Below are 14,093 nucleotides of genomic sequence, written 5' to 3'. Positions count from 1 at the left end.
ATCCGATTCCAGTGCTAATTCCTTGTGTTAGCAGCGATCGCAAGTTTAATGTAGAATACGCGCTGCAGTGATGCGCTAGCGGAGTACACGGGAGCACACAGATACACATCCTGTTACACATTGTATCGATCTTCTTCAGCGATTCCTCACTAGCAGACCCGCACATCACATCATTATAGTCTAGAATAGGGAACACAAGTAACTCATTTAAACCTTGCTGCAGGGGCGTGGTTTCCCAACACGCAAACCACGCAATTGCGTGGGGCCCCGCGGGGCTAGGGGGCCCCCTGCTGCCTAGTAGCAGTGTTACATTACTGCCTGAATTGCAACAAAATCCGTATTTTCTCAGATGAAGTAAAATAATATACACATTTGATTTCATAGACCACACACACCCTGTCTGCACGTCTATATATTTACAAAAGGTCATTTCATTCAGCGCGCGTCATGACACATTTGAGCTACCGTAACTAGGCCAGCTTGTGTCAGTGAAATCAAGCAAAATGAAGCGCACGTATCCTAGCGGAGCTCAAAAACGAAAAAAAGATCAAAGAATCAAAAACTCAACAGGAAAGTTTGCAGAAGCTCACTAGTTTCTTTAAGAGTAACACTGCAAAGGAATCATCCGACGAGGAGGAGGTGGGAAATGTTTGTCCTCCTCGTGATGCCACCACCTCAGCTTGTTGCAGCAGCACCGTTAGCACAGACCTACCGGATAACGTTACAGCGACGAGCTCAGAGGAAGCAGCTCCACCGACTCGCCCGAATCCTCGCAACAACATGACCCGGTGGTGACTGAAACGGTCATTCTCTCGGACGACCCAGCGCTTTGGCCAGACAAGCTTACCGACCAAAATAAATGTCAGTTGATCATAAGGGGGCCAGTTCAAATTAAGGATTTTGACTTCCCACAAAACGATGACAACGTCCCACGTCGTTTTACTGAAGAGAATTACCAAAAGAAAATGAAAAACGGAGAGAAAATCCATCGTAAGTGGTTAGTTTACTCAGTGAGCAGTGATTCTGTATTTTGTATCTGCTGCAAGCTGTTTGAAAGAGGGATCAGATATGCTCTTAGCAGCAGTGGATTTCGATCGTGGATAAATCTTCATAGCCACTTGAAAGAGCATGAAAAGGGCAAATCGCACCGTGCCAATATGCAGAGCTGGCGGGAATTAGATGAACGGCTGAAATCTGGCAAAACCATTGATGGTGCCAGTCAGGAATTACAGGCCCTGGAAGTACAGCACTGGAGGGCTGTGTTAAGCAGAATAATTGCCATTGTTTGCCATTTAGCAGAACACAACCAGGCATTAAGAGGACACTCAGAGAAACTTTTTGAGCCCCATAATGGCAACTTCCTTGGACAGATAGAGCTGATGGCACAGTTTGATCCCATAGGGCAGCAGTGTGGAGTAGTGGTTAGGGCTCTGGACTCTTGACCGGAGGGTTGTGGGTTCAATCCCCAGTGGGGGACACTGCTGCTGTACCCTTGAGCAAGGTACTTTACCTAGATTGCTCCAGTAAAAACCCAACTGTATAAATGGGTAATTGTATGTAAAATAATGTGATATCTGTATAATGTGAAATAATGTATAATGTGATATCTTGTAACAATTGTAAGTCGCCCTGGATAAGGGCGTCTGCTAAGAAATAAATAATAATAATAATAATAGTAATAATAATAATAATAATAATAATAATAAATAATAATAATAATAATGAGCGAACATCTTAGAAGGATTGACAAAAAGGAAATCAAGGATCGAGCAACACCATCCAAAATGAGTTAATTGCATTAGTTGGACAGAAAACATGTGATGCAAATACCTTTCAGTCATAATGGACTGCACCCCAGACATCAGCCACACAGAACAGTTGTCCCTGGTGCTACGCATTGTGAACTGTGAGTCAGCTGTGGGGGCCTTCATCTCAGAGCACTTTGTCGGGTTTATCAGTGTTGATGACACCACAGGAAAAGGCTTGTGCAATACCCTCCTTGAGCAGCTGAACCACTTGAAATTGAACATTGCAGACTGTCGTGGGCAATCCTATGATAATGGAAGTAATATGATGGGACACAAGCAGGGGGTCCAGAAAAGAGTGCTGGAACTGAACAATAAGGCAATGTGTGTTCCCTGCAGCAGTCACACACTAAACCAAGTCATCTGTACTCTCTGTGAGTTTTTTCGGCAATCTTCAGCGCCTTTACAACCTCTTCAGCTCCTCAGTACAGCGCTGGTCAATACTACAAAATCATGTGAAGCTCACAGTGAAAAGTCTGTCAACAAGATGGGAGTGCCACATTGACAGTGTGAAAGCACTTCCCTACCAAATGCCTGAAGTGGTGGAGGCTTTAACTGCACTCAGTGAACAAGCAACAGAGAAGAAGGATGGGGAGACATTGTCTTCATATCAGAGCCTGTGTAAGGAGCTGACAACATGGCGCTTCATTCTCTGTGTTGTGATCTGGTACAATGTGTTGTATCAGGTAAACCGCGTCAGCAAACTCCTGCAAAGCCTCAGTGTGTCGATTGAGACAGTGAAGAGGGAGACTGATGGTGTTAAACAGTTTCTCCAGGAATACAGGGATGGTGGACTTGCCTCAACCCAGATAGATGCAAGAGAAATAGCTGAGAAAATGCAGATAGACATGACATTCCCAGTGGAGAGACAGAGAAGAACAACTCACCAATTCCTCTATGAGGGCACAGAGGAAACTCAGTTCACACCAGAACAGCGCTTTAAGAAAGATTTTTTCCTTCCCATGGTTGATATGGCACTGAATAGTGTCAGTGAGAGGTTCACACAGGTGGACCCATTTTTTTCTTTGTTTGGCTTTTTATATTCAGCAGATAACATGAAGAAAGCCGTTCAAGAAGACACACTGGAGGAGTCAGGCAGGAACCTGGAGCAGACACTAGGGGATATTGACAGCCAGGACTTGGTCCTTGAAGTGAGGGCAGCTGTCATTGCTTTTCCAGGTCACATTTCTTCTCCAGCAGAAATGCTGGATTACATCTACAAGGAGAATCTGTTGGAGCTGTATGGCACTTTGAGCATTGCCCTGCGTTTACTCTTGACTCTGCCCGTCACTGTCGCCTCAGGTGAGAGGAGTTTCTCCTCCTTGAAGCTGATTAAAACGTACTTGCGGTCAACCATGTCCCAGAAAAAACTGAATGGTTTAGCAATGATCTCTATTGAGCAGAGAGTCCGGAGATCATTGAATATGGAGGACATAATCAAAGCTTTTGCTGAAGTCAAAGCCAGGATGGTTAGATTCTGATTGCAGCAAGAGCTACTAGAAGGTAAGAAAATGTCTTTCACTCTCCTATTTAACTTACATGAGAACACCTTAGTTCAAGTGCACTGTCGGTTCTGTAGCCCACTCTTATAATGACATAGGACTGTGGCAGACACTGATGTGTGTGGTTACGCTAAAATGGCCATGACAGGTAGAGAAGGAGGGGCCCCTAAACTGAGCTTTGATTGGGGCCACAAAATTGACAAACCCGCCTCTGCTGATACCCATAATAATTAAACACAGAAATCCAGATTATTATTATTATTATTATTATTATTATTATTATTATTATTATTATTATTATGTACTCAATAAGAATGCTTCACTTCACATTCATTTCAATATAAACTCAATCTTACCCTTATTCAATTTACCAATATTATAATAATAGGAGTAAGCAAGATGAAACGCGGACCGGAAAGAACCGCGCACGTGAAGCACGAGCCTCAGGCGCGCTCCCTTTCCCGCGCGGGAGGGATCTTCCGGTCTGACACCGGATATTATCATAATGAAAGAGGCGTGTCTTCTGCAATTACGCACCTAGCATTCGAGAGAGGAGGAAGCAGAAACAACAACAGCGCCGTGTTTACCTGGTTAGGTATGAAATGCGACTTTGTGTATTTCTATTATACTCGATATAAACGTGTTATTAATGCAACGGGGAACTAGAGAAACCAGTACGGATAATATCTCAGCGTGTAAATAATGTGTTCTTATTATTTGAATCGTATAGGCTAGTAGTACAGGGACGCACGTGGTAAAGTAAATTAATCTTTAAACGCTAGCCTAGTTAAATTGAAATGATATGCGGTTTGCTATATTTGCACAATATTGATTAGAGAGCGCATTGGTTAACGGTAAAGATGTAAGATAATACCGTTGGAAAGGATCACTATGTCCACACACCTTCATTCTTCTAAGAGTGCGGTTTAAGCTGGAGTTATTTCATAAACACACAGCAGCTCACTGAATGCAAACACGTGTGTTTGAGTAACAGAGTGTATTGTATGAAGGGGAGCCCCGAGCCCGCCTTCCATTCAAGGTCTGTTGTATTTAATCCCAATTCAGACACACAGTTAAGTTTCGTTTGTTGTGAAATCATCACTCTCTCTCTGTCTCACTGCAGCAAGAATGGCTTCAAACTTGTGGTCAGAGGATCAGTTTAGTTGTTCACTGTGTCTGGAGATATTGAAGGACCCAGTCACTATTCCATGTGGACACAGTTACTGTATGGGGTGTATTAAGAACTGCTGGGATCAGACTGATCATACAGGTGTCTACAGCTGCCCCCAGTGCAGAGAGACCTTTACCCCAAGGCCTGTTCTGGGCAGAAACATCATGCTGGCTGAAGTTGCTGGAGAATTCAAGAGGAGAAGACTCAATCCTCCTCCTGCTCAAAGTTATGCTGGACCTGGAGATGTGCCGTGTGATTTCTGCACTGGGAGAAAGTTCAAAGCTGTGAAATCCTGTTTGACGTGCCTGGCCTCTTACTGTGAAACACACGTCAAGCCACACAGTGAGGTTACTCCATTAAAGAGGCACAAGCTGGTCAATGCAATTGGAAATCTGGAGCAGAAGCTTTGTGCTGAACACCAGAAGGTTTTGGAAGTCTTCTGCAGAACCGATCAGACTTGTATTTGCTGGTTGTGTACAGACAAGGATCACAAGAACCATGATACAGTCTCAGCTGAAGCAGAAAGGAGTGTGAAACAGGTAAGGGTTTGAACCATTTCTGTGATATTTAACATGTCCATGTCCAAAGCACTTCACACACACACACACAAAACAATTAAACCTTTCAATGAAATGCTGTCTACTACAAAATGTTATAAAAAGGAAATAAATACACATTAGGTATTAATTATGAAATTTGAAAAACAGTAAGATAAAGAGCTAATTGTAAAAATAGAACAATTAAAGTAAAATACAAAAATGTTATACAATTGGAATAAATAAATAAAATATCCAGTTTAATTGCAAAATTTGAAAAACTAAAATAAAAATCCAGTTTATAAAAATAGAACAATTAAAAACAGTCTAATAAAAAAAAAATCTATTGGAATTAGAAAGTGAAATACCAAATGTGAAAAAATATTAAAATCTCAGGTAGTTTATAAAATGAGTTTTAATCTACATTTAAAAAGTGTTAAAGTCCCATCTTCCTTGACAACAACGGACGTTCCAGAATCCAGAGCTTAATAACAAAATAGCCCTCCCTCCCGGTTTACTTTCATTAGTGTAAATGAGGGCGTCTCTTTTGTTCAGAGAGCTGGAGTGTTTAATGTTGTAACAATTAAAAATGTACATAATACTTAAAAGTATTTTTTAGTTTTTCGGTATACTCGTAACATTTTGCAGGATAAACAGAGGTGATATTTTGAAATTGAGATTGATAAAGTCGCAAAGTTCTCAATATGTCCATTATTTTAGTATTTGTATTGTTCAAACCTTATAGGACATAATACCTTTACTTGGACAGGTGTGAATAACACAGCCTGCTCTGAAATATCCTGTGTTGGATGTGACAGGATATCACTCAATGCCCCTTCAGAAATGTCACTGTGTCACGGTTTTTCTACACAGAAGCAGCTGGGAGAGACACAGACAGAAATACAACAGAGAATCCAGGAGAGACTCAAAGAAATTGAAGAGCTGAAACAGGCTGTGGAGTCACTGAAAGTGGGTATTAACAAGAGGGTATTATTAATAATAATAATATTATTATTATTATTATTATTATTATTATTATTATTATTATTATTATTATTATTATTAATAACAACAACAGATGGACTGGAACACATCTGCAGAAGTTTACTGTCTATGCCTGATGTGTTTTTCATATCAATTCTAACCATGTCTCCTCTACTGTGTTCTTTCACTCAGAGATCTGCATGCATAGAAATAAAGGAAAGTGAGAAGATCTTTACTGAGCTGATCCGATCCATTGAGAAGATCCACACTGAGGTTATTGAGCTGATTGGAGCTAATGAGAAGGCTGCAGTGAATCAGGCTGAAGGACGCATGAAGAAACTGGAGCAGGAGATTGCTGAGCTAAGGAGGAGAAACGCTGAGCTGAAACAGCTTTCAGAGACAGAGGATCACATCCATTTTCTACAGGTAACATCACTGCTTGTTAGAAAATCTCAAGTCCATAACTGGGACAGTTTCAGACAGACCTCTCCAATTGAATGAATCCTTGCTTTTCCCCAGGAATGTTTTGGACCCCATTCTGTTTCACTGAAAACCCATTTTCTCCACTTTCCTGTTGTAGAATTTCCAGTCTCTCTGTGCCCCTCCTGAAGCTGGAGACTTACCCAGCATTACTGTCAATACAGACATCTCTTTTGGGGTTGTGAGGAAAGCAGTATCTAAACTTAAAGACCATATTGAGGACTTCTGCAAGGGGGAATTAGTCAAAATAACTACAACAGGTTGGTGTGAAATAGATTCCTTTGGTAGGGATTTCTCAAATAGACCATGGCTTGCAGATTGTTTGCTACATGAATACTGCAGATGTTTTATTTCAAACAGAGACAGAGGGATTCAAACATTAAACAACGCAGTATAGGATGCCATGAATTGGAGGTCATGTTTGTATTCCAAATCCTCTACATAAAGTCTTTGGTTAAAACAGTTTTCTGTATTTTATTTAGTGAATGAAACAGCAGTTTATACCCTGGGGTCTAGGAGCAGTGACAGACGTTTCAAAGGTAAGGCTTTTCTTCCAGTAAAACATTTTATCTCTAGAGACATTCTCCCTTTTTGGAAGGCCCTAACGCCTCAGTGAAAGAGAGGCTGGAGATGTATTAGATGAACAGATACACTTTGTGTTTAAAGATTAAGAGCATGGCAGATTGCTGTTTGGAGTCTTGTGTGTGTTGTGTATTAATCCACATGTTTCAATTCTATTTCTCTCTCTTTTTTCTGCCCAGTGAATGAAGTTGCAGTTTACAGTCTGCAGGCTCCAGAGCCAAGGAACAGAGCTGAGTTTTTAAAATGTAAGTCTGTTTCACTGAAACATTTCATTGAAAGATGTGTCACTCCATTGAGAGAAGAGCTAACACTACAGAACAGGGAGGGGTGGAGCTTGAGGGCAGCAATTATTATTATTTATTAGTAATTGTGAAGCCATTAATCTACACTCCTCTCCAACAAGTATTGGTTCAGATGAATACATGCAGAATGACTGGGGGAGGGGCATTTGTTGCCTGTTTTTCCACTCAGACCTTTCTCTCCCTAAATATCTTGGTATCCCTGAATAGATAATCATCCCATCTTTTAATACATGTGCAATGCATGTGAAACCAGTTGTGGGGTAAAATGAACAGCTATCCCTCCCAGTCATCCTGTGCTGGTAGTAAATGTATATTGCAGTATCACTGCACTTGTGGGATGGATTGCTCATTAAAATATTAGACAGATATTTGAAGAGTGGATGATATTCTATTGAAGATATTTAGTAAGCAAGGGGTCTGAGTGGGTAAAATGGCAACACATACCCTGTAGGAACATTAAGTGAACTGTAATTGTATGCAGAGCTGCATTTGATTAGTTCCAATTGAAGAAGTTTGATAAGATCGAGGAATTATAATGAACAAAACAATCAAGAGGGTTTAAAGACAGCTTCCCATGTACCTGCATGGACCTCTCAGAACTACATTTCCCATCATCCTCCTGCTCACATATGTAATTGAGATGGAATTACCAGTGAGCAGGAGGATGATGGGAAATGTGGTTCTGAGAGGTCCATGCCAGTCCGTGGGAAGCCATCTTGAGGCAGGGAATTCAATTTAAAAGTTTAAAAAAGTGGTCAAAATGTATTAAAAAAATAATTAAAACAATACACACACCTTCCAGAAACAGGATGTGAGGATGCAGCAGACAATGACTGTTGATTTTCTCAGTGATTTGACTTTTCTAACCGTCTCTCCTCTACCCGTCCTCTTCTCTTCAATCAGATTCCTGTCAGCTCACACTGGACCCCAACACAGTGCATAGAAACCTCTGTCTGTCTGAAGGGAACAGAAAGGTGACATGGAGGAGAGAGACCCAGAGATATCCTGATCACTCAGAGAGATTTGACAGCCGGTACCAAGTGCTTTGCAGAGAGGGTTTGTCTGGGACTCGCTGTTACTGGGAGATTGAGTGGAGTGGGGGAGGGGCTGATATAGGAGTCACATATAAAGGAATCAGCAGGAAAGGAGAGGATCATTCCTGTGGCCTTGGATTCAATGACAACTCCTGGAGTTTGCGCTGCTCTGATTCCAGTTACTCTGCCCGGCACAATAACAATCAAACTGCAATAACTGCCCCCCACTCCCCCAGAATAGGAGTGTATCTGGACTTTAATGCCGGCACGCTGTCCTTTTATGGCATCTCTGACAAAATGACCCTCCTGCACAGATTCCAAACCACATTCACTGAGCCGCTCTATCCTGGGTTTTGGCTTCGTTTTGGTTCCCCTGTAACAATCTGCCAGCTGAACTAGACTGTTTTGTGTTGTAAGAAACCCTTTGTATTGAACTCCCTGTCTGTCCTCTCCACTCCTCGGGTGAAGGGAATGTTCAATCTGACACAACTTTGGATGAAAGTTAGGGGGTAAAACGGCGCCACCTGCAGAGCGAAATGAGATGAATTATTTGTTTTTAGCAACAAATGGATTTCATACGAAATAACTATTTAATTTCTTTTTTAAAGAATTGTTATGTTTATATATATATATATATATATATGTATATATATATATATATATATATATATATATATATATATATATATATATATATATATATTTATTAAAAATGGCATCCAATAGTTTTTTAACAGTTTTTTAAAAAGTGAACTTAAGGTTTGTTTTATTGTGTGTGTGTGTTTTTGTTCTTGGATTTCCGTAAAATGTTTGTTCTGTTTATTTTTTCAGATTTTAGTAATGTGATTTAATAAAATAAATAATTTGATTAACTGACCTTTTCTTATTCATTAATACTCATAGGGAAGCATTGTAAAGCACAGAGAGGTCTGGTAAAGCATAGGGAAGCATTGTAAAGCACAGAGAGGTCTGGTAAAGCATAGGGAAGCATTGTAAAGCACAGAGAGGTCTGGTAAAGCATAGGGAAGCATTGTAAAGCACAGAGAGGTCTGGTAAAGCATAGGGAAGCATTGTAAAGCACAGAAAGGTCTGGTAAACCATAGGGAAGCATTGTAAAGCACAGAGAGGTCTGGTAAAGCATAGGGAAGAATTGTAAATCACAGAGAGGTCTGGTAAAGCATAGGGAAGCATTGTAAAGCACAGAGAGGTGTGGTAAAGCATAGGGAAGCATTGTAAAGCACAGAGAGGTGTGGTAAATCATAGGGAAGCATTGTAACGCACAGGGAGGTCTGGTAAAGCATAGGGAAGCATTGTAAACCACAGAGAGGTCTGGTAAAGCATAGGGAAGCATTGTAAAGCACAGAGAGGTCTGGACTCTAACCCTGGTCTTGAGACTCAGCTCAGTGATTTGGATTCCTGAACAGCTTCTTAGTAAAGGTATTATTCAGCATGCTGCCGCACCGTGAACTAATAAGAAAAGACTTTCAGTACCTGGCAGGCTCTTGTGACATATCAGGCGGGTCATTCTCTTTACTCCTTCTTCTTCTCCTTGGAGTCGGGTCCATGCCTCTCTCTACTGAATCACTCGTTCCTCAGTTAGCTGTGTTTCTCCTCTGCAACACAATTGAAACAAGTGCGTTGTTAAAGAGTACAGCGCTTCAAATGTCATTTTTCTTTCTCTTTCTTTAGACCGGCCCCTTATCTTTTCATGCTGTTTGAAATCATCCCGACCGCTTCTTGTTATCACAGTTACTCAAATGCTGGGTTCGTTTTTGGAAAGGTCTGTGTTGCTAATTGAGTGCCATGGGAGCATTGTATTTTAAACAATTTTGTATCAATTAAGATTATGTTTCATTTTGAATGATTCATTTTGAACTTTAAATATACAGGTTAATACTAACAGTTACAACAGCACTTAATAGGAAAAATAAACTATGATCTTTTTGTGTGTTTTGTCCAGTTGTTCTGCTTGGATTTTGGTGTCTGATTAAATTTATATTGGAGCTTGAGTTTCTCGCACTGTTCATGTCGTTAGGGTTACCCGATTTGCCCTGAAAAACTAAATAAGACGTTCTTTTTCTCCAAGTCACTGACGCAGTACCAAAATAACAGTATTGTGCAGTAAAGAAACAAGGACCAGGGGTCACAAATGGAGATTAGATAAAGGGGCATTCAGAACAGAAAATAGGAGGCACATTTTTACACAGAGAATTGTGAGGGTCTGGAACCAACTCCCCAGTAATGTTGTTGAAGCTGACACCCTGGGATCCTTCAAGAAGCTGCTTGATGAGATTCTGGGATTAATAAGCTACTAACAACCAAACGAGCAAGATGGGCTGAATGGGGGCCTCCTCTCGTTTGTAAATTTTCTTATGTTCTTATGTATTTAACACAATAATAGTTTTACCAAATTATAGTGGAATAGTTGTATGCTTGTGTCTTTAGAAAATATCAGTTTAAAAAGCTCCCTTATTTTGCAGACTCCATGTTCACAAGTATGCGGAAGCCCCTTTGGCAGTCAGCATACTCTGTCATCATAAGTCACATGACCGGAACCTGCGTGACGTCGAGTTATTTTGCTTAAACATCAATAATAACCGAACAACGAAGAAGAAGAAGCGAAAAGGACGGAAAATACAAAGAAAAAATGATGCAGCCTATCATTGTGATAAGATGAAATATTGAAGTACCTTGACAAGATGTTTTGCCGGTATGCAGTTCCGGGTCGTATCGGCTGACTTTCACCTGGGATGATTATTATTATTATTATTATTATTATTATTATGGATATAGTTTTATTATCCACTATCCTCAACAATACGAAGTATAAAATCGACTCGCACAAGCGCTCCTCTTCACATGACACAGAACAGCCTCCATTCACAAAACCTATAGCAACGCGATCATTAACGAGGGGAGCACAGAGCACCCCGATATACTCACAGCAGAACAGCCTCCATTCACAAAACCTATAGCAACGCGATCATTAACGACAGGAGCACAGAGCACCCCGATATACTCACAGCAGAACAGCCTCCATTCACAAAACCTATAGCAACGCGATCATTAACGAGGGGAGCACAGAGCACCCCGATATACTCACAGCAGAACAGCCTCCATTCACAAAACCTATAGCAACGCGATCATTAACGAGGGGAGCACAGAGCACCCCGATATACTCACAGCAGAACAGCCTCCATTCACAAAACCTATAGCAACGCGATCATTAACGAGGGGAGCACAGAGCACCCCGATATACTCACAGCAGAACAGACTCCATTCACAAAACCTATAGCAACGCGATCATTAACGTATGGGTTGCCATGTGTAAAGAAAATAAAGAAAATAAGCGTTAATATTTTAACATGTCTTTTTTCCCAGATTTAACTTAAATGTTGTATTTTTTTCCCCAGATTTATAAATGTTGTGAAAATAAATATATATTTTTTAAATATGTACATTCAGATATCATTTATAAATCTAGTTACACGGTTTAACATTTAGCTAAATATTTAAATAAATCTTAAATTCTTAACAAGATTTAACATTTAGCTAAATATTTAACAGGCAGCTAAATCTGGAGTTTGTATGCAGACGCGCCCCGCCCTCTTCGTGACGTCATCACTCTTCGGAATCTCCACGGACTCGGTCAGGTTCTCGTTCAGAAAGACATCCTGGCGGATTCCAGTATCTCACCTGCAATCATCGAGCGCGCAGCTGCTGCTGCTGTAAGAGCCGCTCTACAGGCTGGAACAGCCAGCGCTGCTCAACCACCACAAACTGAGGGACGTGGAAGGATGTCATCCGTGGACCTGCCACATCATCTTCAACATCATTTCAGAATAGGACTTACAATTCCCGTGTATCTATGCTATAGTCTATAGCTCTAACACTGCTCCGAAGTTATTTCAGATTGAATGAGTGTCCTGATTTAATAAATGCAGTGTTAAAGACGGGCACGATATGTAATGAAAGTGTCCCATACAGTCCCATGACATTCCCCGCGTCTTCCTCGGAGCCCCCTCTATAAAATTGCACGCCTCGTTGCCAGGTCCAGCTACAGTATATATAGCCAGTGCTTAATGTGTAAAGAAAGAGGAGCCGGGGTGCAAGCAATGACAATAATACCGTCCTGAATTTGAAAGAGCATTGCACGTGCTAGTGTTAGATGATTACAATCACGTGTTCTGCATCATATACAAAGCAGGAGTGCAGCAGAGAAATTAAGAAAAGGCAACCGCAGCACAAATAATAAATACAACAAAGCATGTGTACACGTTTTGTTATGGTTTTGTATTTGAATGGTTTTAAAAACAAACAAATTAAAATCATTTCGAGGATTCCAGAAGGACGACATTGTTTTAAAAAAACAAAACAAAAAAATTCGCCCCCCCCCCCGCCGCGCATTGGTTTGCCCCGCGGTCTGCACTATTATCAGCGATTTGTCTGCAACTGAAGCCGCTGGGAGATTACAAAAAACATCAATAAAATTTAGGCTAGGTAGCTGTGATCTTAATATGTTTCAATTCTCTATTAATTAAATTATATTAATTGAAAAAGCCAAGATAGAACCAGAAAATGATTTTGTGTGAGGTGTGCGAGTAGCGGCAGTAGTATTGAAGTATGAGACGTGAGTAAGCCAGTTTGATTATGATCTTCTAGTCAGCTACAACCTTCGTTGGTTGTCGTGAAATCCTTAAAGGGACTGACTAGTTTAAGAATTATTGTTTCAAAGCAGCACGTTTGTTTGATTACGTGGCCGGCTACGCTTGATAATGTCCTGACAGCATGCCATTCCCCTGATTAGTTTGTGTTTTAAGCTTCCGTTCTTTCAGATATCGCCCTGGTTGTTTTATGTGGTTTTGATGTACTGTATTGTTTTATGGCTGTTTTTTATTAATTTTCTGTAATGATTAGACTCCAGTTCGCAATATAATTATCTGATAAATCATCTGCATTGTCATCGATAACCAACTTGTTTTGTGTGTTTAAATAAATGGAATAGTTCATTGTAATAGTAATGTGTTACACTTTGCACGTTTGTTTGTATTGGTTTGTATATGCGAGATTTAAAGAGGTTTGGTGTATTTGTGTTTATTTTATTATTATGATTAGTATGTATTGGCGTTTTTTTGCACAGTTGATTTTTTTTTTTTGTGTGTATAAGTGTTTTTAACACTCCGTCACGTCTGCACGGTTATACAGTGTAATTGGTAGTAATTGCTTGTTAATGTGCATATCTATGATCTGAGTTGGTGTCTCCTCCAAATAAAACCTGGAATGATTTTTAATCGTTGTAGTTTGTGCTCCTTCTGATTTCTATCCCAGTTCCACGCCCTATAAAATAAAATACTTAAGAGACGTGTTTTAAACTAGCGTTTGTTTTAATTGTGAGGGTGGAATTCCCTCGGTGGCGTAGTCGGGCTGTTCTTTTGTGTGTTCCGTGGCGCTGCCCGCTCTGTCTCGGCGGGCAGGTGCTTCATTAAAAACAAATGTCTTAGAAAATATCAGTTTACAAAAGCTTCCTTATTTTGAAGACTCCATGTTCACAAGTATGCGGAAGCCCCTCAGTGTTGCCACATACACACCCTAATACATGAGTATTATAACAGCAATACTAATTAACAAAGAAAGATCAATAACATGTTTACAGTTACCGACCGCACTGGTCTTGCACCCCTGCATACCCAGAATTAC

General features: G+C 40.5%; 1 protein-coding gene across 1 annotated transcript; it reads left to right on the top strand.

Moving 5' to 3' along the window:
- Window positions 1-3,705: 3,705 nt before the first annotated feature.
- Window positions 3,706-9,013, top strand: LOC131722969 (tripartite motif-containing protein 16-like). Its single transcript, XM_059016195.1, has 8 exons — window positions 3,706-3,902; window positions 4,431-5,017; window positions 5,888-5,983; window positions 6,191-6,424; window positions 6,579-6,738; window positions 6,961-7,017; window positions 7,240-7,305; window positions 8,266-9,013. The coding sequence occupies exons 1-8, from the start codon at window positions 3,707-3,709 to the stop codon at window positions 8,793-8,795; spliced, it is 1,926 nt and encodes a 641-aa protein (XP_058872178.1). The 5' UTR covers window position 3,706; the 3' UTR covers window positions 8,796-9,013.
- The last annotated feature ends 5,080 nt before the right edge of the window (window positions 9,014-14,093 follow it).

Source organism: Acipenser ruthenus, chromosome 52 (genome assembly GCF_902713425.1).
Source record: "Acipenser ruthenus chromosome 52, fAciRut3.2 maternal haplotype, whole genome shotgun sequence".
In the NCBI taxonomy this organism is placed as follows: domain Eukaryota; kingdom Metazoa; phylum Chordata; class Actinopteri; order Acipenseriformes; family Acipenseridae; genus Acipenser; species Acipenser ruthenus.
Note: the sequence above shows the minus strand (reverse complement) of the source record. Positions and strands in the feature narration are given on the sequence as shown.

Excerpts from the sequence above, each read along its gene's own strand:
- LOC131722969 (XM_059016195.1), top strand. The coding sequence starts at position 3,707 with ATGAAACGCGGACCGGAAAGAACCGCGCACGTGAAGCACGAGCCTCAG. Across the intron at positions 5,984-6,190 it reads AGGCTGTGGAGTCACTGAAA|AGATCTGCATGCATAGAAAT; the intron begins GTGGGTATTAAC and ends TCTTTCACTCAG. Across the intron at positions 6,425-6,578 it reads ATCACATCCATTTTCTACAG|AATTTCCAGTCTCTCTGTGC; the intron begins GTAACATCACTG and ends TTCCTGTTGTAG.